Source organism: Pan troglodytes, chromosome 5, assembly GCF_028858775.2.
Source record: "Pan troglodytes isolate AG18354 chromosome 5, NHGRI_mPanTro3-v2.0_pri, whole genome shotgun sequence".
NCBI classification, from domain to species: Eukaryota; Metazoa; Chordata; class Mammalia; order Primates; family Hominidae; genus Pan; species Pan troglodytes.
The window spans coordinates 159,094,366-159,118,003 of NC_072403.2; the positions used below are offsets into that span (position 1 = coordinate 159,094,366).

The 23,638-nt window shown below is 39.7% G+C and overlaps 1 protein-coding gene across 3 annotated transcripts in view; it reads left to right on the forward strand.

The window, feature by feature from the left end:
- The first annotated feature begins 12,131 nt into the window (after positions 1 to 12,131).
- Positions 12,132 to 23,638, forward strand: part of STXBP5 (syntaxin binding protein 5) — a 185,580-nt gene continuing 174,073 nt past the window's right edge. For all 3 annotated transcript variants that reach the window (XM_003311531.7, XM_016956444.4, XM_003311530.7), the window contains exons 1-2: positions 12,132 to 12,284; positions 13,568 to 13,665. In XM_003311531.7, coding sequence (XP_003311579.1) covers positions 12,132 to 12,284; positions 13,568 to 13,665 — 251 coding nt within the window. The remainder of the gene's footprint in view (positions 12,285 to 13,567; positions 13,666 to 23,638) is intronic.

The window sequence follows — 23,638 nt, forward strand, 5'->3', positions numbered from 1 at the left end:
CCAGGGATTATCCAGTCCACTACCTGTTTTTGTAAATAAAGTTTCACTGGAACACAGCCAAGCACAGTTGTTTACATATTATCTACGGCTGTATTTGCACAGTTTGTGCAACACTGGCACTGTTGCAATGTGGTTGCAACTTGGGCTGTATGTGGCCCCCAAAACTGAAAATATTTACTATCTAGCTCATTAAAGAAAAGGTTTGCTTACTACTGGTTTACACAGAGGCAACAACAAATGCAAAGCCCCGAGGCTGCTTGATATCATCAAGGAACAGCAAGAAAGCAAGTGTGGCTATGTTGGGATGGGCAAGGGGAGAGGGAGAGTAGGTAAGGACAGAGAAGAGAGTGGGGACTGGATCCTATAGCACCTTTATAGGCCATTGTAAAGAACTTTGACTTTTACTTAGAGGGAGATAAGGATGCTGAGTACAGAACTGACATGACATATTTTAACTTCAGCACTCTCTTTAGAGTAGATGACATGGTTCTAGGGATGGTGGCTCAAGCCTGTAATCTCAGCCCTTTGGGAGACTTGAGGCCATGAGCTTGCACAACATAGAGAGACCTCATCTCTAGAGAAAATATAAAAAATAGCTGTGGTGGTGCATGCCTGTAGTCCCAGCTACTCAGGAGACTGAGGCAGGAGGATTGCTTAAACCCAGGAGTTCAAAGTTGCAATGAGATATAATCATACCACTGCACTCTAGAGTGAGACCCTGTCTCAAATTTAAAAAACAACATCAACAAAAACTTGACTAGGTGAAAGGGGGTTTGTTTAACATATACTGCAATCACCCACATGAAAAATGATTCTGGCCTGAACCAAAGTATGAGGGCGGAGACTGTGAGAACTTGTTGAATTCTGAAAATATTGTAAAGATAGAGCTAACAGGATTTGCCAATGGACTTAAAATAGAGGTATGTGTGTGATGGCCAGGGGTGAGAGGTGAGGAGAGCAGGTGATCAGAGGTTACTGATGTGAGCCTGAACATCTGAGAGGGTAGAATCACCATTAACAGACATAGGAAGATTTTGGGAGGTGTAAGGTATAGATTGAAGTTGGAAGTGAAGAATTTAGTTTGGACATTAAATTTTACATGGCTTTTGGATATAAGCTTCTTATATAAATGAAAAGCATACACAAATAAAATCTGGAGTTCAGGGAAGAAGTTTGAAGTAAACATACAAATTTGGGAGTCATCAATGTTTAGATAATATTTAAGTCATCTTAATATCTTAAGTCACCTAGAGAATGGTTATAGACGTTAAAGAGAATGATTTTATTAGTTACCACTTAATACATGTGACAATTTTGAGCTCGGAACTAAAGTTTGCTATGTAATCTTACAACACTTTACTTAGGTATTTGTATGCTCATTTTACACAAGAGGAAATGAAAAGTGTGAAGTGACTTGTCTGACTCTACTTAGCTAGCGAAATGTTAGAGTAGGCAGTAGGCAGACATGAGCAGAGCGGGAGAGGTCCCCCCGACCCAACCTTCCTTCCAGGAATGTCAGGTAATGGGCAGGCAAATTGTTAAACTGTCTCGCTAAAATAATAATTGATTGCAGCTGGTGCTAAGGAAAGGCCGTGTCCCAACAGATAGAAAACACCTGAAGATGGTGATCAGCAGCTTCCCAATAAGATCTCAGGAGTTGGTTGAGTGGGCTCAAACATGCACACTAAGAGGCAAAATAGCAGTGTTTAAGTGGTCTATGGTATATGACGTTCCTTTAGGAACACTGAACTGGTAAGGGAAAAACATCTCAGATGAGCCTGTGCACAACTTCAGTAAACACACTGAGCACGCTCACCTCCCAAGTGCTGGCAGGCCACTGTGCACGCGGACAGCCTGCCTCAGGGAAAAATCAAGAGAGGGGAGATGCAAAAGCCCAGAACCATGTCAACATGTAAAAGCTCAAGTCAAAGGTCAAACCGGGCACCTGGATCTCTCAAGTTGCCTGTATGGCCCTCTTCAGATTGTTCTTTACTTCCTTTTATTCCTACTCTAAAACTTCTTTTTTTTTTTTGAGACGGAGTCTCACTCTGTTGCCCAGGCTGGAGTGCAGTGGTGCAATCTCGGCTCACTGCAACCTCCGCCTCCCAGGTTCAAGCGATTCTACTGTCTCAGCCTCCTGAGTAGCTGGAATTACAGGCACGCCCCATCATGCCTGGCTAATTTTTGTATTTTTAGTAGAGACGAGGGTTCACCATGTTGGCCAGGCTGGTCTCGAACTCCTGACCTCAGGTGATCCGCCCACCTCGGCCTCCCAAAGTGCTGAGATAGCCACCATACTTGGCCCAAAACTTCTTGATGAACTCCTGCTCAAAAACTTCCCTCGGTCTATCTGTTTTATGCCCCTCAGTTGAATTCTTTCCTCTGAAGAGGCAAGAACCGAGCTGCTGCAGACACATACAGGCTCACCACTGCTAACAACAGGATCTAGGTATGTCTGCCTTAGCGGTCTGAGACCTCACTGTTATGTCATGACATAAGAAATAGAAATACAAAAGACTGAGCATCAGTAGCAAATATTTGAATAGTTGAACAAAAAAACAAATACTGAAGTAGGTAGCACATTGACACCAATATTGTCACCGGGTGGGTACCTCTCCTCTATGTCTCAATTGCAGTGAGACACCTCTTTAAGGAAACCACTAGACTGGTAAACTATGATAATGTTCTCATGGAACTTCCTCCTCAATTTCCTGAATTTAACAAACCCTCTCATCATGAATAAGCAGAACATTTCTAGCTTAAGAGGCAGCCACTGCCTAGGAATTTATGTATCAATGATATGCACATTTTAGGCAAACTACAGATTACTAAATTTGGATGCTCTTGTAGGTCACTGGACACATCCTATATTAAGTTAGAAAAAACAAACTTCATGACTGAAAAGTAAATATGAATCATTTGAAATAATACAGGGCAGAGAATGTGACTCATTGATAGATGTAACCCACAGTGTCACTAAAATCTTCACGGTGTTTCCTTTACCCTCACAAATCTATTGGCCCTAATCAAAAATGTTTTTGGTTGACTGATAGTCTCAAACTACTTTGTTTTCACTTTCTTCTCAAAAGTGCAGTCATATCCAGCTGCTAAAAAATGATGTGAAGCAAAGAAACAGCCTGGTATCCCTTTTCTTTTTCTTCCTATAGTCTTGAAATGAAAGGATCATTTCTTATTTCATCACAACAAAAATCGAAAGAGGCATGGCACTCCATGCCGAAGGGTGAATAGTGACTATCTTGTATGCAAATGTGAAAACCCCCATTTACTTTAATTATGAAGCCACACCTTGAGGTTATACTGTCATTACGGTTATGAGGAAACCAAGGAAGGGAAGTTGTACTGGGGGCCTGTTGAACAAGGAGATTAAGTCTTGGTAGAAATATTTGGGTCATGCTGACCTGGATGAAATTTAGTGGGAGTAGTTAGAGGTTCTGAATGAGTGACAAGGGATTGAATGATTTCAGGGAACTGCCTCCTCCACCCGCCACGTTTTCCAACCCTAAGAGTTCTATCCTTGGAGGCCCATGCTCTGGGACCAAGTACCGTGGTGATGAGTATATGCCCAGTGGGAGAGTGTTTCTACAGAGTGTGAAATGAGCCAGAGTAATTATCCTCAGGAGAATAAAAACATGCCTTTGACATTGGGTTTGTCTTACCTTTCGGGGATTCTGCTTCCCTACCACTAAATTGCCATCCCATTGGTTACCAAAACCAAGTTGAATCATGTTTGTATTCCCCACAACATCCAGCAAGATACCTGTCACATAGTAGGCCCACAGTTAATGTTTGTGGGATGAAATACTAATGCTCACCCTGCTGGCAGGTAAACAAACACTAAGATTCAGACTTTTGATCCTCTATCTTGGAAAATGCACTAACACTATTACCTTCCATCCCTCCCTTGCTTTATAGACTTTAATAATTTTGTGTCCGCAACATCATGATTATTTTTTTCTCTCGATTTATTTATGGGCCAGGAATAGATTGGAACTAAAATACCAAAGTGTAAGTAGTTACATTGCTTGTCTTTCCTTTGTAAAGAATATTCGTTATTTGTGCTTCTGACCTATTCACCTTTTTTTCCCTTCCTGATTAGCTAAGGCTATCAGCTGAGTGTCAGGGAGAAGGGAGTATATAGTGCTACATAAGAAAATATATAGAACAGAACAGTCTAGGAGGTGAGATGAGGGGGTATTTGGAGAGAGCAAGTAAGCCATCCAGCAAAGGCTGGGCTTTCTGAGGAGAGAGGGACATGGGGGTGGCGGGGGAGTATTTGAAAAACTGCCCTGAGCTGGGGTAGAAGGTGGTGGGGAAGCTGATAAAAGGGTGAAGAGAACTCAGAGGATGTTTTTCTATGCTAAGTGTTTTATCTTCCTTCAAAAGTGGCCTTAACAGATTAAAACAATATCTAAATTGTTTTCCAAGGCTTTGGAGCTAGGGGTGTGTGTGTGTGTGTGTGTGTGTGTGTGTGTGTGTGTGTGTGTTTGCATGAAAGAGAGAAAGAGAGAGAGTATGCTGAGAATTAAAAGGCCCAGTTTTATTTGGGGTAGAGTCCATATTTTTTATATTCATTTTACTAACATTTTGGTTTACTAACATTTTGGTTAACTAACATGTTACCAGGTAATTTAATGGAGATTTTGCATTAAAAAAATTGCATTCCTAAAGGAACTTAGTTTGTGCCATTGGTCATAGAATCAGGAACAGTGTGATGGCTACTAAAGGTGGAATTGGGACTAGGGAAGTGTGAAAATAGAATAATAGAACGCCATAAAAAAAGAGCAGCTGATGCACAAGCCTAAAGGTAGTTAGGAGGCCAGAAATTTACCCCAAAGTGGAAGCTGTTTGACCCAGGCTGGGGGAAGCAGGTACTCCAGTTTTAGGTCTGCAGGTACATTATCTTTGGACAAAGTGTGTAGTGTTTCCTACAAACACATTTAAAAAAATCCATTCTGAGTTTAAAGCTAGATACCTAGTCCTGTTTGGAGGAACTCCATCCCATGGATACAGACTGTGCTTTCCTACCTTCTGCAAAAAACTTCTAAGAGTTAATTAGCATCCTTTGCATGTTCTCATTGTTAGTATTAATATGATTCTCTTGGCTCTGATGGGTGTTTAGAGAAAGTGTTCCCACCCTCCTTATGTTAAGGTTTTTGTTTTGGTCCTTTTTGATTTCTTATGTGGTAATCTTTAGGGTTGACCAGAAAGAAAAGAGTTTGCATCTAAATGTTCCACAGTTCAGTGACTAAGAGGGGTGACACAGCCCCAGAGCCTATGATGGCAGGCACTGTTACATCGGTCTCAATTAACACTGTCTCACTGGGCTGCCCTGTCAGGCAACTCTCTCTGAGGGGAAAAAGCAGACAGTTTTCTATTAGTATGTTGGTATTTAGTTACTGACCTATTTTTCAGATGAAGAGTACTACTTTGCGTGCTGCATAGTTTTTAATTAAAAAAAAAAAAGATGGCCAGGCGCTGTGGCTCATGCCTGTAATCCTAGCACCTTGGGAGACCAAGCTGGGAGGATCGCTTGAGGTCAGGAGTTCAAGAGCAGCCTGGCCAATATGGTGAAACCCCATCTCTACTAAAAATACAAAAATTAGCCGGGCATGGTGGCGGGTGCCTGTAATCCCAGCTTCTCAGGAGGCTGAGACAGGAGAATCGCTTGAACCAGGGAGGCGGAGGTTGCAATGAGCTGAGATCGGGACACTGCACTCCAGCCTGGGCGACAGCCCTCAGAATCACACTTGGTGTGCTTGGCCTGCCCTTTGAGGATACTTTTTAGAAGTAATATGATATACGATTAGTCGCTGTCTATATATAAATATATATATAGGTGCGAATCCAGGGGTGGAATGTGGGATGCAGTGGAAGGAGGCAGTGAAGGTGAGGAAGGAACAAAATATTAACTTATACTGCTGTTTCAAGCTTATTCCATTACCACAGCATATTAGCTGTGAGTAATTCCATAAGGAACAAGCTTTATTGCTTGCTCTTTAGTCCACAAATCAAATTTTAATGAGTTATTTGAAAAGAAAAGCAAACCCTTTGGGAAAAGTTTAGCAAAATGTTCAATGTATTTACAATAATATTCAAATCCTAAAATATTAAAATTAAGACTAGTGGGAGCATTATTTCTTACCTCAGATACTCTTCCCATTTTAGAAATACCATTCCCATTGTAGAAACAGCACTTGAAATATATGAAGATGTATCAAGCAATTTCTGATTGCCTGATCAGGGTCTAGGTTTTTAGAATTTGACGTTATTTTTCACTCATATTATATATTAATGCCTACTAATTTACATTTAACTGTACATTTGGTTCTATTAGTTTTGTTTTGCACTTCTGGAATTTTCTCTTCACTCGGACTTTCTGACCCTTGTCTAGACATTTTCGTCTATAGTTTAATTACACCCTTACAAATAATATTAAATATTAAATTACAGAGGTAATCTCTGCAATAGTCAAGGCTCACTAACATCTGCCTGATCTGTTTTTGTAGAAAGGCCAGAGCTTATAAAATATCACGATGGGCCGGGCGTGGTGGCTCACACCTGTAATCCCAGCACTTTGGGAGGCCAAGGTGGGCAGATCACTTCAGGTCAGGAGTTCAGGACCAGCCTGGCCAACACGGTGAAACCCCATCTCTACTAAAAATACAAAGATTAGCCAGGTGTGGTGGCGCATGCCTGTAGTCCCAGCTACTTGGGAGGCTGAGTCATGAGAATCACTTGCACTTGGGAGGCGGAGGTTGCAGTGAGCCAAGATCACGCCACTGCACTCCATCCTGGGTGACAGAGTGAGACTTGGCATCAAAAAAATAAGAAAAGTTCAAGACCAGCCTGACCAACATGGAGAAACCCCCTCTCTACCATAAATCCAAAAAAATTAGCCAGGCGTGGTGGTGCATGCCTGTAATCCCAGCTACTTGGGAGGCTGAGTCAGGAGAATTGCTTGAACCCAGGAGGCAGAGGTTGGGGTGAGCTGAGATCATGCCATTGCACTCCAGCCTGGGCAACAAGAGTGAAACTCCGTCTTAAAAAAATAAAAATCATAATATAGTGGATTCTGCTTGTTCCCAGATGAGTCTTGTGCATTTAGCTAATGATATTTGTTGAGTCCACTGAGGAACAAATGGTAACCAGAAATTACTCAGGAGTCACAATTGTGGAAATGAAATTGTAGTACCACACTTTGAAGTGCTCAGGCCAAAACTCGAGGCATCATATTTACCTCTCCTGTCTCTGATACCCCCATACCATCAGCAAATCTGTTTGGCTCTACCATTAAAATATAATCCCGAATCTAACCCCCTGTGCACTACAATCACTTTTAACCATTCTGGTCCAAGCCACCAACCCCTTGCTGGATTATTGCAGCCATCTCTTCACTGTAGGAAGAACTGACAGTAGAAGGTAAAAATGGCGAGTGACAGATGGCTGCAATGATCTCTACTTTCTTTTACAATTAGATGCAAGTTGTATCTAAACTGCTATCAGAATATTTGATTGCAAAAACCAGAAATATAACCAAACTACTTAACGCAAAGAAGGAAAGAATGTCTCAAGTTTCCATAAAGCATAAGATTCGGGAACCAGAAAGTCAGAAATCAAGATTCTACTCTCGACCTCCTTGGGTCACTGGTGTTCATTCTCTGTCATCTCTATGTCTGCTCCATCCTCCCGAGTTCTGTCTAAGAATGGGTACACTCAGCTGTGGTGTGTAGGAAATAAAACACACTACCCAGCCCTAGGACAACATGGCTTCCTCCTCATTCAGATTAATTTGTAATTTTGTAATCCAGTTCCAAATTCCCAGAAGATTATCTCTTGGCTTGCCTTATTTCTGGTTTCAGTCTCAGATCCTAGTGGTTTGGACCAGGAAACAAGGGGACCTGATTAAAATAGAGTTGCCCAGGCCCATCATTTAGCAGGGGCTAGGGAACTCATTCAGAAAAGGTGGCTTGAACTAGACAAACCAACTAATTAACATCTGTGCTGCAATTTCCAAATAATTTAAATTCAACAGTCTATTAAACTATGTAGTGAATTAATTATTGTCATGCACACAGCCTTCAGGACTCAATAAACTGAAACTAAGTCAATAAAAATGAATGCTAGCAAGTGAGGTAGATTTGTTCTACTTTCCAGAAAGCTTTTGCCATTAAATAATTTCTCATTAAAATGTTTATTTTCAGTCTCTGCCTTCTCCATCTCAATCAGCATCCAGCTTACCTTTGCGATCTGTACCAGGTCCTGCATTAGTCTGGTAACCTTTAAACTGGATAATGAGGACTGATAGATTCAGAAATGTTATGAATTCTTGGTCTTTAGTCTTCTGCACCTGTCAATTTCATATGCTAACATTCTTTTAGTGTATGTGTAGTTTCGTTTTCTTAAAAAGTTGTCATTATTTTCATTGTGTTGGCAGAATATTTTTTAGTGCCACCTTGACTCAGCTAAATGTAAGATATATATTTATAATTTGTCAGTAGTATACTATTACATCATCACCTTATGGTCCATTCTTCAAACAGGTAAGAAATAATTTCATTCAGGAGAATGTCACCTAAAGGCAGAAGCTATTGAATTGCTTGAAATCAACATACTTACTCATTCATTCAAATAAAACAAATAAACACAACTTTTCTGAGAAATTATGATGGGTAAAATTCTCTGTTTTGTGCTCAATTTAAAAATGAATAATATAGATTATTTAGTTTAATGTATTTAATTCTAAACTTAAAATGTTTAATTCCAAATAAAATTCTCAAAATTTCAGTTCTAATTTGAAAAAACAAATTGATTAATTCTAACTGACTTATAAGAATTACTGTGAGTTTGAGGATCGATTATTTTACCTTTGCTATAATAAAGGTCGTTATTTTGGGCCATTGTTGGTTTTGGCCATTTGGATTTTTGGATAAGTCCCCGTGTCTCTGAGCACAGAGGATGGACTGCAAGTTCACAAAGGTAGGCTATATCCATCTTAAATTCCAGGTATCCACTAAGAACTGAAATTTTGAGAATGTCAGAATGAGCTCATAACCTGATGGAAAAGATAGAGTATAGAAATAAAAACAAACATTCTAGAGTCAGAAGTAGGAAACTGGCTTAAATTGGTGACTCTTTGAAGTCCCCTTTACCTCAAGGACCCTGACAGAATAGGAAACTGACATTTTTGAGTGTCTACAGAGTACTAAGCATGTAGTACAAACTTTTCATATTCTTTCTTTTCCCCCTCCAGTTCATGCTCATAAATTTCTAAGAAGAAGGTGGTATTAATCTCATTTTAAACCTGAGGAATCTGATCCCTAGAAAAATTTAAAATTTGCCCAAGATTACACATATTACCATGGCCTGGACTGAAGTTCATGGCTGGCTGACAACAAAGCCTATATTTTCCCACTACACCACAAAGCCTCTCAACAAGAAGTTGTCTTTTTTTCTAGAAAGTTTTATAATCCAATGATGAAAAATTATCCAATAGATTTATTTTAGATCTAGGTAAGTAAAAAGGCAGATCATACAATTCTATGGGGTTGTGATCTGTCTGCTTTGCAATTTCCCCCTGTGGAATCACATGTACTTTTAAAAAGCTCTCAAGGTAATTCTGAGGCTCTCTTCCCCATTGTCTTCCAATGGTCTTTGCCTCCTGTTCGCTAGGTCTGCTCCTCCTTATCCGGCATGATCTAAGCCTTCCTGGCCAGTTAAGTGGCCCTCTGCCGTCCTCCTTCATTATTCCATCATTGGACTCATCACATCGTTTTACAATTACTATTTATGTTAAAAGTCGTCTCCGTTAGACCGTAGTGAGCTTGCTGAAAGCAAGGATTGCATTTTCGTGTCTTTAGTACCTAGCACACCGCCTGACAACAAAATGTTAGAGAACTAAATTAATAAAAAATTCAGAGCCACTTGGAAATAGTTTAGGAATGTCCTCAAATTTGTTTTCTTGGTCGTTGCACCCAGTGAATCAACTAATTCAATAAATATTAAACGACAAATCAAAATTTTGTAGGTTCCAAATGCAAGACATCGTCCTGGGATGCGGAAGCTGCAGAGTGGACTACATTTCCCGAAATCCCTGGGCCCAGTCGTAGTTGGTTCGCTGACTGCTTTTGAATGCTGGTTAACTCAACCAATAGGGTGACGAGAATCTCCCTAAAGGAGAGGGAGCCGACCTCACAAAGAAGAGGGCGGGTGCTTCTGACAGGTTTGGAACTTAAAAAAACCCTTTGTGGCGGTTCCGTGGCTTTTCCGCAGACCAGAGCGCGCGAGGAGTCATTCGCCAGGAACCTGTCCCCCTCTCCCCGAATTAGGATTAGTCTTCCTGCACTTCCTTCCTTCCTTACGTCTTTCCTATTTCCACATCCTTCCTAATCAAGTACCTGTGCTTCCGTCCACCTGTCCTGTTGAACGCACTCTCCGGGGGGTTTCCCCGGCACAATCTCTGTCTGTCTTTTCCAACTTGAGCCAGGCATTTGTCTCCAAGCATTCACGCGAGATGGGCAGTGCGGCCTCGGAAAGATCTGAGCAAAAACTTCATCCTATCCCCCTTTCCCCGTTCTAGAGTGAAGCTCCCAGGGGATTACTGAGTGGCTCATCAGCGTCAGGGCGGATTGAAGGTTCTGAAAACTAGTGGCAGCGCGGCGTTTCCTGCCACCCGCGCTCCTCCCCGGCGAGGGGCTGGGTGCGGGGTAGTGTCATCGGCCGGGGCTGACACCGGCCCTGGAGCCGTTCCCCGCTGGCAGCCTCTTCCATCCCAGCAGCTAACTGCTAAGACCAGACACGTTCCACCAACAGTAACAGCTGTAGGAAAGAACCCGTTTTTTCCCGTCTAGGTTTCTCTCCTTTTCCTAGTACCTAAGTCCATCATCCTCCTGCCTCTGACATATCGTTGTCTAGACGCTCTTTTTCAAAACTCAAATCCAATCAAACAAAAACAAAGCCCGTCAATAAAGCAAGAACAATAATACTGCAGCCAGCGGCCAGGAGCGTGCACCCCATTAACGGCGAGAAAGCATCAACCCCTGCTGTAATGACTGAATTGGAAAGAAAGGTTTCCTGCTGCTTGTTAGTCGTCAACATTTTTACTATGCCAGCTGCAAGAGAAGCAGCTGCATACTCTGGCAACTCGACTGGGGTGGGAGAAATTTAGCCAGCGTCTGGGATTTTCGCAGAAGATAATTTAAGCCCCAGCTTCGCTCCGGCTGGGGGGCTGGGGGCCTGCGGGGCCAGGGTGGGGGAACCGGGCTGCGGCGCGCATGCGCAGGTACCGCAGCCCGGCTCCTGGGAGGCCCTGCTGCCGCCACCGCCGCGGCCCGCGCTGTAACCGCGGCTGCCGCTGCTGCTCCGGGCGGGCGTTGGTGCCGTGTGCCGAGGCGCCCTGTCAGGCGAGGGGGAGCGGCTGGGCGGGGAGAGCCGACGGCCGCGGCGGCGCCTGAGGAACGCAGCCGGGCTCGGGAGCGGCGAGGGCGGGCCGGTCCAGCGGCGGAGGAGCGAGGCGGGGCGAGGCAGGCGGCGCGGGGACCCACACCAGGCGCCCTGTGTGCGAGGCCGAGCGGCGGCCGCGGACAGAGAGCCGGCAACCCCCGGCAGGAGGAGAAGGAGCCGGAGGACGCGCCGAGGGACTGCGGGGCCGGGGCGGGCGAGCAGCGGCGCGGCCGCGGGCCATGGACGCAGCGGCGACAGTGGCGGCGCCGGGGGCGAGCCGGGGCGGCGGCGCGGCGCAGAGTCCGCCCGCGGCCAGGTGAGGCTGGGCTGAGCGGGCTCGGGCGCCGCCGCCACTGCTGCTGCTGCTGCCGGGCCGCGGAGCGAGGCGGCGGCGGCGGCGGCGGCTGAATCGGCACCACAGCAGCCGCGCCAAGCAGCGGCGGCCTCGGAGGAAGAGGGGTCGCCGCCCAGGTTTCTTGCGGCCGCCGCTCTTGTCGTCGCAGTATTTCCTGTTCGGATTATCTTTTGCTTCCCCCCAGCTGCCTCCTTACCCTCACACTCCCACTCCTCCGTTTCCGCGGTCGAAGCTGCCTTCGGCCCCGGGTGGTCTCCCCCGCCCGGGGACCCCCTGTGCCTCCCCTCCCGGGCTGCGGGGGAGCCCCTCCGAGACCATGAGGAAATTCAACATCAGGAAGGTGCTGGACGGCCTGACCGCCGGCTCGTCCTCGGCGTCGCAGCAGCAGCAGCAGCAGCAGCATCCGCCTGGGAACCGGGAGCCGGAGATCCAGGAAACGCTCCAGTCCGAGCACTTTCAGCTCTGCAAGGTGAACGGAACGCGCAGCCCCGCGACGCCGTCATTGAAAAATTGGGGTTGTTTTAAGGGGGCTACTCGGGCTTTACATGGGAATGCAAGGGAAGAGAACGCCAATAATAATAATAATAACTCTAATAAAAGGCTCGCTCCTCCCTTGGCAAACGTTTCTTCGGTGGGTTATTTTGGAGATTGATACCTTACTCCTTTTCATTGATTTTTCTCTCTCCCCTTTGCACATGCAGCAGTCAGTTCAAGGTTGCTTCAAACTATTATCCCACCTTTAATCGTATTCTGACACTGCCAGTAATAACCTGGAAGCTTTTATATTCAAGCGTTTTAATATGATTCACCAACTTCGAAGTTTCCTTTGGAAACGGTGTCTAATGAATGTTGTTTATCAAAAAGCCAAACCTGTTCTACCACACCTTTGCTCATCACTTTTCCCTTAAAATGTGGTGTAAGTGGCTTACGATATGAAATCACAGGGTTCTTTTTATCATTATGTTTGTTAAAAAGTACTGAGATTTTTGCCTGTTAATGGCACGATAATTGCCATAGCGTTCTGTAATTCAGAAAGAATGATGCAGCGAATTAAGTCACCAGCTGCTTAATGAGAAACACAAACTTGCCTCGGTTTTAATACCTGCCTTTCTCATAAATAGCCATGTATTTGTATGTCAGAGTTAATTAAAAGTGTGCATATATATATATATATATATAGGTCTAATGCCCTAAAATGATTATGGCCTTAATAGTAAATTGCAAAAATGTATGTTGTACTCATCTTCATTCTGTTACAAGTGTAAAATGTTGGGATAGAGGTTTGATTATTGCTCTACTGAATGCTTGACTAAAGTAATTATATGACAGCTTTTCCTTAGAAGTACTTGCGTTAGCATCCAAATAAAGTAATGATGAAATGAATACTGCCAAAATAAAGTATGAATTGCATTTAATGGGTTTACAGAATTTTGGACCATTGCAAACTTTAGTCATCTGGTGTCGGATGTAGTAGTATAGAATATTAATAAAAGATTTTCTTCTATGGAATACCAGTATTATGGAAAAGCGAAATTAAAGTATATCACTGGACTAGATTTTTGTTTGTTTCAGGTTCTATGTGAATAACTTTGTTAATGTAGGTTTCACTTATTTTTTCAAAAGCAGTAAGTGCATGTGTATGTGTTTTGCATCAGTGGTAGTGGTTCTAAATTCTAACGCCTCTATTGACTTTTCTGTTTTAAAATTTCGCTTGCTGCCTTGGTTGCTGTGATGTCACTTGCCCATCCCTAGACTGTTCGCCATGGATTTCCCTATCAACCCTCAGCCCTGGCCTTTGATCCTGTACAGAAGATCCTGGCAGTGGGAACTCAGACTGGTGCTTTAAGGCTGTATCCTTTCTTTAATTTTATTTTTTAACTTCTACTTTGTTCTGCCCAGTCCTTCTGTGTTGCTGATTAGTTCCAAAGAAAATTTTTATTTTCCTGTTGGTGTGATCAGATATATACTATGAGAAATCATGTGTTGGCTTTTCCCTTGATTATAATTCAGCTTATATACTGCTGTGATGTTTCTCAGCTCCTAGTTTATAGTAGCTAAACATATATCCAAATAGAGGTCTAAAGTTTTTTTATGATAACTATTTTATTTGTAAGGAGATAGAAGTTTCTAAGGAAAAATATATCTGCTTCTATACTATTGGTGTGATGAATGGGGTATGTTAAGGATGAGGTTTAAAGACAATTACTTTTAAAAATATTATGCATGGTAGATATTGAACTTATGACCTATTCTAATAAATTAGAGATTGGATTTCAATCTGAATTTGGTTGTTTTTGGCATGTCCGTGTAGAAAAACAATTAGCAGAAGTGTAGCAAATTAATTTTCTATGAATAGTTATAAATGGTTAATATTTCTACCAGTTTTTAGAGCGTTTTCTTGAAAAATGCATGGGGATAAATTTTTCTCTTGATATACTTTTTCTCTCATAGTCTACATTTGTTATGTATTTGTAAAAACTGTTAGGTTACTATACATTAAACTAGTAGTATAGAATTACTTTTCCTGGTTAGGTATGAACTATATTAGTTTTATCAAGCATTTTTTTAAATACTTCAAAAGATTTTTTTCAAGATAATTTTTTAGTGAGAACAGTACAGACGACTCACTTTCTATTTTTATGTTGAAATGTGTTTTCTTTTACTGTGACTTTGAAACATACTTAACCTAAATATATTCTTTAACTTAAGATTTGGATTCATCTATCTGTGGGATATCTACCTCCTGCATATTAATGAGTAACGTGTTGGTGATAACTAGAAAAAAAAATCACTAGATGATTTCAATAGACATTACTATTGTCAAAAAAAAGAAAAGAAATATAGGATAGGGGAGGAGCTTTACCCCTTTATATTTTAGATTTTTCTGGTTCCTGAGAAGGAGTGAGGGAACCTGCATTTGAGTTAAACATGTGCCAGGCATTTTACTTACATTTTAAAGTCATTATTTCAAAGAAGTACTATGTGATACATACAAATATATATATATGTATAGATAGATAGACAATGCCTCAAGTTTTATTTGTCACTTAATGTGCTATCTTCAAAATGCTAATAGAAGTTTTAGGATGGACTATTGAACTGTGTTACTAAGTGAAGTCTACTATACATAGTAAATACTACGCAGTCATACCTTTATAAACGACAAAATCTGACCAGGCTAGATCTGAATCTGTTAATTTCTGAGACAGTATGTCTGAAGTGCTCTTGCCCAAATATCTAGATAGTTATGACCAGAATGTTTTTTGGCTTCAATTGTTAGATATTTTTATTCCTGAACTCAGTGATCAAGACCATCTAGTTTAGGGTTGTTGTGTGAAGACGGGAATGAAGTTATTTTGTCAGTGTGGGCCCTGAGTGTTCAGCAAAACTCTGTAGTGACGAGACTAGTACAGCGCTGGATCTAGATGCATTCTTTGGAACTGAAAGCAGTTTCTTTTTTTTCCCAACAAGATAATTTCATAACTGGACTAGAAGAAGGAAAGTAAAGTTGAATTAAATCAGCTATTTTTCCCTTATTTTGCTTTTCTGTAAAATGAGTTTAGGTTTTATTGTTTTCCCAGTGTGGTCTCGACATTCTTTTGGTAAATAACCTCTTTTCCTTGTAACAGCCAATCTGGCCCTTTTATAATTTAGTATAATTATAAGTGAGTACCACCAGCAAGGCTGATTTTATAAAACCAGATTCTTAGACAACACTTTTACCCTAATGCATTTGTGTAATTAGCAAGTTGGCACAAAAGGTGTAAAGCGTTAGGCCTACTGTGAATTGCCAATTAAAATCAAGGATCAGGTGGCCAAAATTGTCACTTGTATATAACTTTTGGTGTACTTTCTATAGTTAAATATTATGTGAATAAAAGTGAACCTGTAATTATAGTTTGCAATTATACTCTAAAGTTTTTTTTAGAACCTCCTTACTAAGAATGAAGTATGGAAAACTGTTTACTAAATTACCTTCTACTTTGCCTTTTTATGAGATTTCTGTGGACATTCCAGAGTGCTAAATTGGCTTGCTTGCCAGTAATACCACCTAGTCATTCCTTCTGTTGGGTTTAAGTAGCAGATGAGCTTATGAGCTTTATTTATTATGGTTCTGATTTATAGAAAATGACTAAGCCCTTTTTATTTTATCTCATTTTCCATATATGTGCTTTCAGGTATATGTTAGTGTCTCTTTCTTTGTTATTTTTGAAACTGGACACCTAAATTCCGAATCTCCACATTTGGTTAACGTGCAGATTTACTACAAGTGTGTATATTTTGACTTGGATCTTTTGTATATTTTCCTATTGTAATTGGTTTCTTTTGATCCTTTATTCTCTTCTTATATTAGACTCTTGTAGTCTGTAACACAGTTATCCTAAAAGATATCATTAGAGCAGAAAATAGACTTCTAGATAAAGTATTGTCCTTGCAGATTGAAAAGTAGGTGATGTTTCCAGAAGTAAGATTAGGCTATTACAATTCCAAATGTGTATGTAATTTGACTGATGAATATCTTCCTAAATGTTAGAAGACTTTACTAAATTGATTTATCTACTCTGGGTTAAAACCAAAAAATCAAACAAGAAAGATATATCTGATAGCTAATGTTTGTAGACAAGGATTAGTGAAAAATCTTAATCCTTTAATAATACATAACAAATAATGAGGCAAAATAAATTAAATGTATTTACTACATTAATGTATAGCAAATGACATATGATATAAATATGCTGAATGCTAAACCTTCTTGGCTTCTGGAGAGAATATGAGATTGAAGAATGAAGGTATTTTTAATAATGTTACTGTCTTTATCTAGACTTCTGATTTACTACTAAAATTTCAAATTGCTTCATACTTTAATGTAATCATGGGTTACCCTGATCTTATTTTTAAAGTAAATTTTTTTTCTAAACACAATGAGGTCATTTTATATATGAATATTTCAAGGACTGAGCAGAAAAATGGAATTTCAGGTTTACTGAACTTGTGTAAAAATTTGAGGTTTAAAAATGAATTGTCAAATGATTATCGAAGAACCTCATTCATTGTCTTCTTGACTGGTGGAAAATACAGTGAAATAGACAATCTCTGTTTTGATGAGGCATGGATTGTCTTATAATGCAGAGTAATGTTGCTGGAGACAGGCTTACAAAATGATTTTTTTACCTTAGAGTTGATTTAACAAGCACTTGAGTGTCAGACAACATTAGATTATAAATTGTGGCCTGAATTCTGGTTCTTCTCTTTCCACTAAATAATTACATGTCCTTGAATTAGTTTTTTTTTTCCTTACTATAAAAATGAAGGTGCAGTATTAAATGTTTTCTTCAAGGAAGAATTTTATGATTTCAAGTAGCTATGTATTCTAGAGGAGTAATACAAAAGAAATGAAAATGTGATCCTTCCCTTCAAAAAGTTTCCAGTTCTAACCAAAGGACTGGAACTAAATAAGCAGTTGAAATTTGAGAATTATTTGGGGCTCTACTGACATTACACAAAGTCAGGTTACATGTAAATTTGTTGCATTTGATGAACATTTCTATACATTGGTAGATAAGTATTCAGAATGACAGGGAGGAAGGAGTGGGAAAATTATTCTAGGCAAGGAAAACAGTATGGGCAAAAGCATGGAAAAGGGAATTATGCGAGTTTGGAGGAATACTAATGAGGCTAGTTGGAATAATTGAGTTAGCAGGAGAAATAAGGAGGCTGTTGAGGGTCTTGAATTTTAACCTGAGGTATCTGCATGATATTCAGTTAGGAATCATAGTTATGTAATAGGAGATGCTGACAGGAAGAAAGCATGATTTTTTAGCATGATTAGTGGAGTAGTGGTATAGGTGAAAAGAATGGACCAAGTGAACTTCACAGAAAATTATTAATCCATATAGGTAGTGAAGTGAATCCAAAACAGGGGTGGCAGAATGGGAATTGGAGAAGGGCTTGACTTGTTTGTATAAAATCTTAGGGAGTAACTAAAGATGATAAGGTTTTGCAAGTAAAGTAATGAGGCAATTACAAGCGAAGTGAAAAACTTGGCAAAGAAGTGGCAGAGAAATGTTGAGTTTGAAATTATGTTATCTTTAACTTTTATTGTATTATCATTTTGAGAGAGTAGCCTAGACTTCTTATTTTAGTGTGAGAATTTGATATACTTTCACTGTTTTGTTTTGGTTTTTTTTTGGCTGGTCCTTGGTGATTTCCAGAATTTTGTTACTGAATTTATATTTAAGGTCATTAGTAGCTGTTTGGCATTGTCCATTTATTTTCTGTCAGTGTTTCTCAAAGTGGTAGCTTTTTGGGCAGAATAATTCTGTGGGTTTGTCCAGCACATTGCAGGATATTTAATATCCCCGTCTCCCACCTACTAAATGCCCATGTTGCCTCCCCTGTCAGTGTGGCAACCGAGACCCTCCAACACACTTCCAGGTGCCCCTGGTTGAGAACCACTGCATTTAGCCCAAGTTCTTCACCAGTTAAATAAGAATAATAACCCTACCTAGCTTGCGAGGTTATTGTCACGATTAAATCTAATAAAATGTGTGTGTGTAGCTTTTACGATCATGAAGGGATATTGTGGTGGATACATGATTATTACATTATTATAATACATGATTATTATTAATATGAGAGTTTTTCTGTGGCTTTAATTTTCAGGTCCTTCATTTCTCTCAGCGAATACTGAGTGGCAACTGTGTAGGAAGGCCTTCATTTCATTTATTTTTGTAGCTAATACAAACTTTGAGGAAAAGATACTGAAAAGCACTGTTCTTTTCTTTGAGTTTGTTTTTAAAATGGTTGTGTTCAGCCTGGCACAGAGGCTCACGCCTGTAATCCCAGCACTTTGGGAGGCCAAGGCAGGCGGGTCATGAGGTCAGGAGTTTGAGAACAGCCTGACCAACATGGTGGAACCCCATCTCTACTAAAAACACAAAAATTAGCCTGGCGTGGTGGTGCACGCCTGTAATCCCAGCTACTCAGAGGCTGAGGCAGGAGAATCGCTTGAACCCGGGAGGCAGAGGTTGCAGTGAGCCAAGATTGTGCCACTGCACTCCAGCCTGGGCAACAGAGCAAGACTCTGTCTCAAAAAAAAAAAAAAAAGCTTGTGTTCTTCTCAACCACAAGTTTTCAAAATTGCTACTTAGATGTAATAATAATGTATGTGAAAGTTTCTCACATATGGTAAATGCTAAATTGATTAATGATTTTCTGTACTGTACTTATAAGATAGCATTAGAATATTTTGACTTGCTACTTAATTTTATTCTATAAAACATAATTATACCATGGAAAAAAGAATGGAAATGATTTTCATTTGAAATAATTAAAAGTAAAATAATTAGTTTAGAATTTAGCCAGTGTTTTTTGTTTGTTTGTTTGTTTTGAGTCGGGGTCTTACTCTGTTACCCTGGCATGCAGTGGCAGGATTATAGCTCACTTCAGCCTCCACCTTCTAGGCTCAAGCAATCCTCCTACCTTGGCCTACCAAGTATTTGCGACCACAGGTGTGTGCCACCACTATTTTGTTTTATTTTTGGCGGAGACAGAGTTTCACCATATTGTCCAGGCTGGTCTTGAACTCCTGAGTTCAACCTCCCAAAATGCTGAGATTACAGGCATGAGCCACCACGCCAGATTTTATCCATTCTTCTCCCTCCCCATCATTTTTGTTCATAGCCACTTTCCTCCTCCTCCATCCTTTTTTGTTCATGGAAGACTTCTGGTCATTTGGAATTGTAGTTGTGCAGGAGAAACAAGGAGCTTGAAATTCTCAGCTCATATCTCAACTCTTAGCTCCTTTAGCTCCTCATTCAAGAGGACATTGCATAAAAGGAAGAATAAGTGCTGTATCAGCTGTAAGTTGTGATTCTTAGCATGGACTACCGCAGCAGGAGGAATAGGCACATTTATTTCAGAACAACCAGAAATGGAATCTGCTTGGAAACAGTTTATTTTGCAATGGATTTCTTGTGGAAGGAAACAAATGTGATAGAAACCATGGAATTGAAAAGAATATGTTAACTATTGGAGATTCAAGTCCGTGCTTTGTAAGCCTTTCTGCTTTAAGTAAGATGAGTTTTTATCTCTGTTGGATATTCTTTGTTTTCTGTTTGGTTTTCAGTATGATTCATTTGAAATTACAACCTAACTTTGCCATCCTAAAGGAAAAAGTAAAGGCATTTTGGAAGAATTGCCTTATTATTAGGAGATTCTTGTTCCAATAATCTTCAGACTTACCTTGTATAAGTCAACTAAAATCTCTGTGCTTCAGTTTCCTTTCTTGTAAAATGAGGAAATTGGGATGTGTTATTTCCAAGAATCCTTCCAACTTTTGGACCTTAGAATTTCTTTTTCTGTGGGGGGATTTAGGAATTCTTTGGACTGTGTTCCTGTAGAGGGATCTTCTGGTTGATTGCTCTGAGTTCCTGTTAAAGAGAATGAAGTGTCAGACTCCATACCATTGCGGCTCCCTCAGCTTTGTGTCCATTGACTACATTCATAATCCAAGTCAGTAGAAGCACAAGTGTAAACCTTTGTTTACAGAAGGGACCAGGAAAGAGCATGTGAATGAACTAACACAAATGTCTTTCCTTGAAACAGTAGCTCACATTGAATACTAAGATGGTGGGTTGTAGCATTTTCTGTGTGTAACAGATAAGATCTCATTATGAAATAGGAAACCAGGACTTTTTAAAATACCATTAACAAAATTTACCTTCTTCCTTGGTTGTTAAATGTCAGGATGTAAAATTAAAATAAATTAACTTAAACAAGAATATTGAGTTCCTAATCACATGATCTTAATAATCTTTAGAGATTTATTATAGAGACTGTCTCTCTTGAATTGCTAGTATGTAATTTGAGTACTAAATTTGGTAATTGTATAGTGTAATAACTTGGAGTAATAATTGCTGGGCATGTACATGTAAGTAACTGGACTATAGGTTTGAGTATCACTAAAGATAAGCTTAATTGTTGGATCAATTTGGCTTTACCTTTATGCACTGGAAGAGGCAGTTATTTACAAGAAGAAGTTTTTTCTTTTTTTTTTTTTTTTGAGATAGGGTTTCTTTCTGGAATACAGTGGCACAATCACAGCTCGCTGCAGCCTAGACCTCCCGGGCTCAAACGATCTTCCTGCCTCAGCTTGCCAAGTAGTTGGGACCACAGATGTGAGCCACCTCACCTGGCTCACATAATTTTATATGTGTGTGTGTGTGTGTGTGTGTGCGCGCGCGCGCGCGCGCGCATATATATATTTCTTTTTTCTTTTTCTTTTTTTTTTTCTTTTTTGCAAAGATGGGGTCATACTATGTTGCTGAGGCTGGTCCCCTGGGCTCAAGCTGGGATTAAAGATTATGAGCTACTGTTCTCAGCTACAAGAAGAAAATTAATAATTAGGATATCAGTAGTGTAGCAGTAATAGTAATAATCAGAATGTGTATTTGTTTTCGATGTTTAAATGAAAGTTTCCTGACCTGATTTGCTATATTAGCATCATCAGAAGGTATACTTGGTATTTTGGGATGGCAGATAAGGAAATAGTTTTTTGGTTTGACCTAAACAGATGTTTATCTGTTTAAGAGTATAACAGATTGATAAAGAAAAGGGCATTTCACTGTTAATACCTTTTAGATTTGAATTTGAATTAAGATAGATTTTAAACATAATATAGTTCTACAGAAGTTCTTGGGAAGCAAAACAAAGTGATTACTGACATGATTTTTATGAAATAAACTAAGAGTTCATAAAACTATAATAATAAAAAACTGCCAAAAGGTACTTGATACATCTCTCTTCCCTTAGTCATATGCAGCACACATTATTCTAAGGAGAAGTTATGGTGCTTTCTAATTTAATTACTTAGACTTCCTGTAGAGACATTCAGGTTTCTATACAATACAATTATTTTGCACTTTAATTTGAACACATTTCTGATGTTTATTAGCAGTAATAAAAATAAGGAGTTTTTCATGATCTTCTGTATATCTGTATTATCATTCTTAATATTTCTGAATAAGTATATTGCCATCATCTACTTTCAGATTTAGCAATTCTAGTTGGTTGGTTTAATCTCTTATTTTCCTCATATTTACTTTTAAATAAATTTTGGACACCAGCTCTGTTTACCATGTAACTTATCTTTTTTCTTTTGGCCATGAGTGGAAGGTAAGCTGAGGTGAAGGAGGTAGGGGTAAGAATTGTTGACATAGTTTACTGCTTACTAGTGAGTGTTCCTCAATGGCCATGTGTTTAGTGAGTCCTTAAGTCTAGAATAAACTTTTCTCTGTTTAAATAATTCTTATGTTTAAAACCCAATGTCTTTGTGATATATGTTTTGGTTTGATTCCATCCCAACTTCCATCCTATTTAGCCATCTTTTTCTTAGTTGAGCCTTTAAAATTTTGATTTCCGCATTGCCATTTCTTTATAAGTAATATGTGACATTAAATGTCTAAAAATAGACCTTTTGGAAATTGTAGCTGTAATATGGAATGGCATTTTCTTTTAAAATAAACTACGAAGAATGTTACAGGGTATGAAAAGATACCGTGCAGTCCAAAGTAATGCAAATCAGCAAAATCAGCCAGTATCCTCTCCTTTATCAAGAGTCCGGAAATTAGACAGTAGGAGTGTATAAATTATAAAATCAAGATGAGGGAACACACAGATTCCTAAATGATCAACTTTATGTCCTTCAGTAAGGGTCATAGGGTGGATGAGTATGTGTGTGTGTGCAGACACTTAAAGAAGATCTGAGTCTGTAGGAGTCAGTGAACATTTCCTGTAAAAGACTAGATAGCAAATTGTGGTAGGCTTTATGGTCTCTGTGACGGCTACTCAACTCTGCTTCTATATTAGCACAAATGCAACCATAAACAATATCTAATGAATAAGTGTGCGTCAGTAAAACTTTATTTATAAAATCAAGCAGTTGGCTGGATTTGGCCCACAGGCCAAAGTTTTCCAATCTCTGCCTTAGTTTATCAGCCTGACTTGTTTTTAAAGGATATACAGAGAAGAATGTTCAGTAAGAAATACATTTTTAAATTTAAACTTCATTAGTAGCACTTGTTACTAGTTGAAATTTAACCTTTTGTCACAAATAAGAGTCTTAAAAAGAATCAGTAATTTTTGTTTGTTTGTTTGTTTGTTTGTTTTGAGACAAGGTCTGGCTCTGTCGCCCAGGTGGAGTATAGTGGTGCTATCTCGGCTCACTACAACCTCTGCCTCCCAGGCTCAAGGGATCCTCCCACCTCAGTCCCCCAAGTAGCTGGAACTCCAGGTGCACGCCACCATGCCTGGCTAATTTTTGTATTTTTTTGTAGAGACAGGGTTTTGTCATGTTGCTTAGGTTGGTCTCGAACTCGTGAGCTCAAACCATCTGCCCACCTCAGCCTCCTAGAGTACTTGCATTATAGGTGTGAGCCACTGCGCCGAGCCAATTTTTTAATCAGTAATTTTTAATAATAGTAACTCTATATATCAAGGTAAATTATTTTTATAGGTTTTTTTAAATCTTGTGAGAGGTGTGTTATCTCTGTGGAATTATGATTAGTATAATAATAAAGGTAGCTTAATTAGGCATCCTTTGAGGGTAGTTTAATGATTAGCTCAATTATTGAAGTGTTTAGCTTGACTTCCTAATTTTAATTAAAAATATACTTGCCTTTGTAGCTTTTTCTTAATATCTTTCTTAATATCATATACATATGTGTAGGTACATTTAGATAGATGCCTTTAAAGATAAAAGTGAATGTAAGCATTTTATTAAAATATTGTGACTTCTTTGATGTTACAGATGTTTGTCAAAAA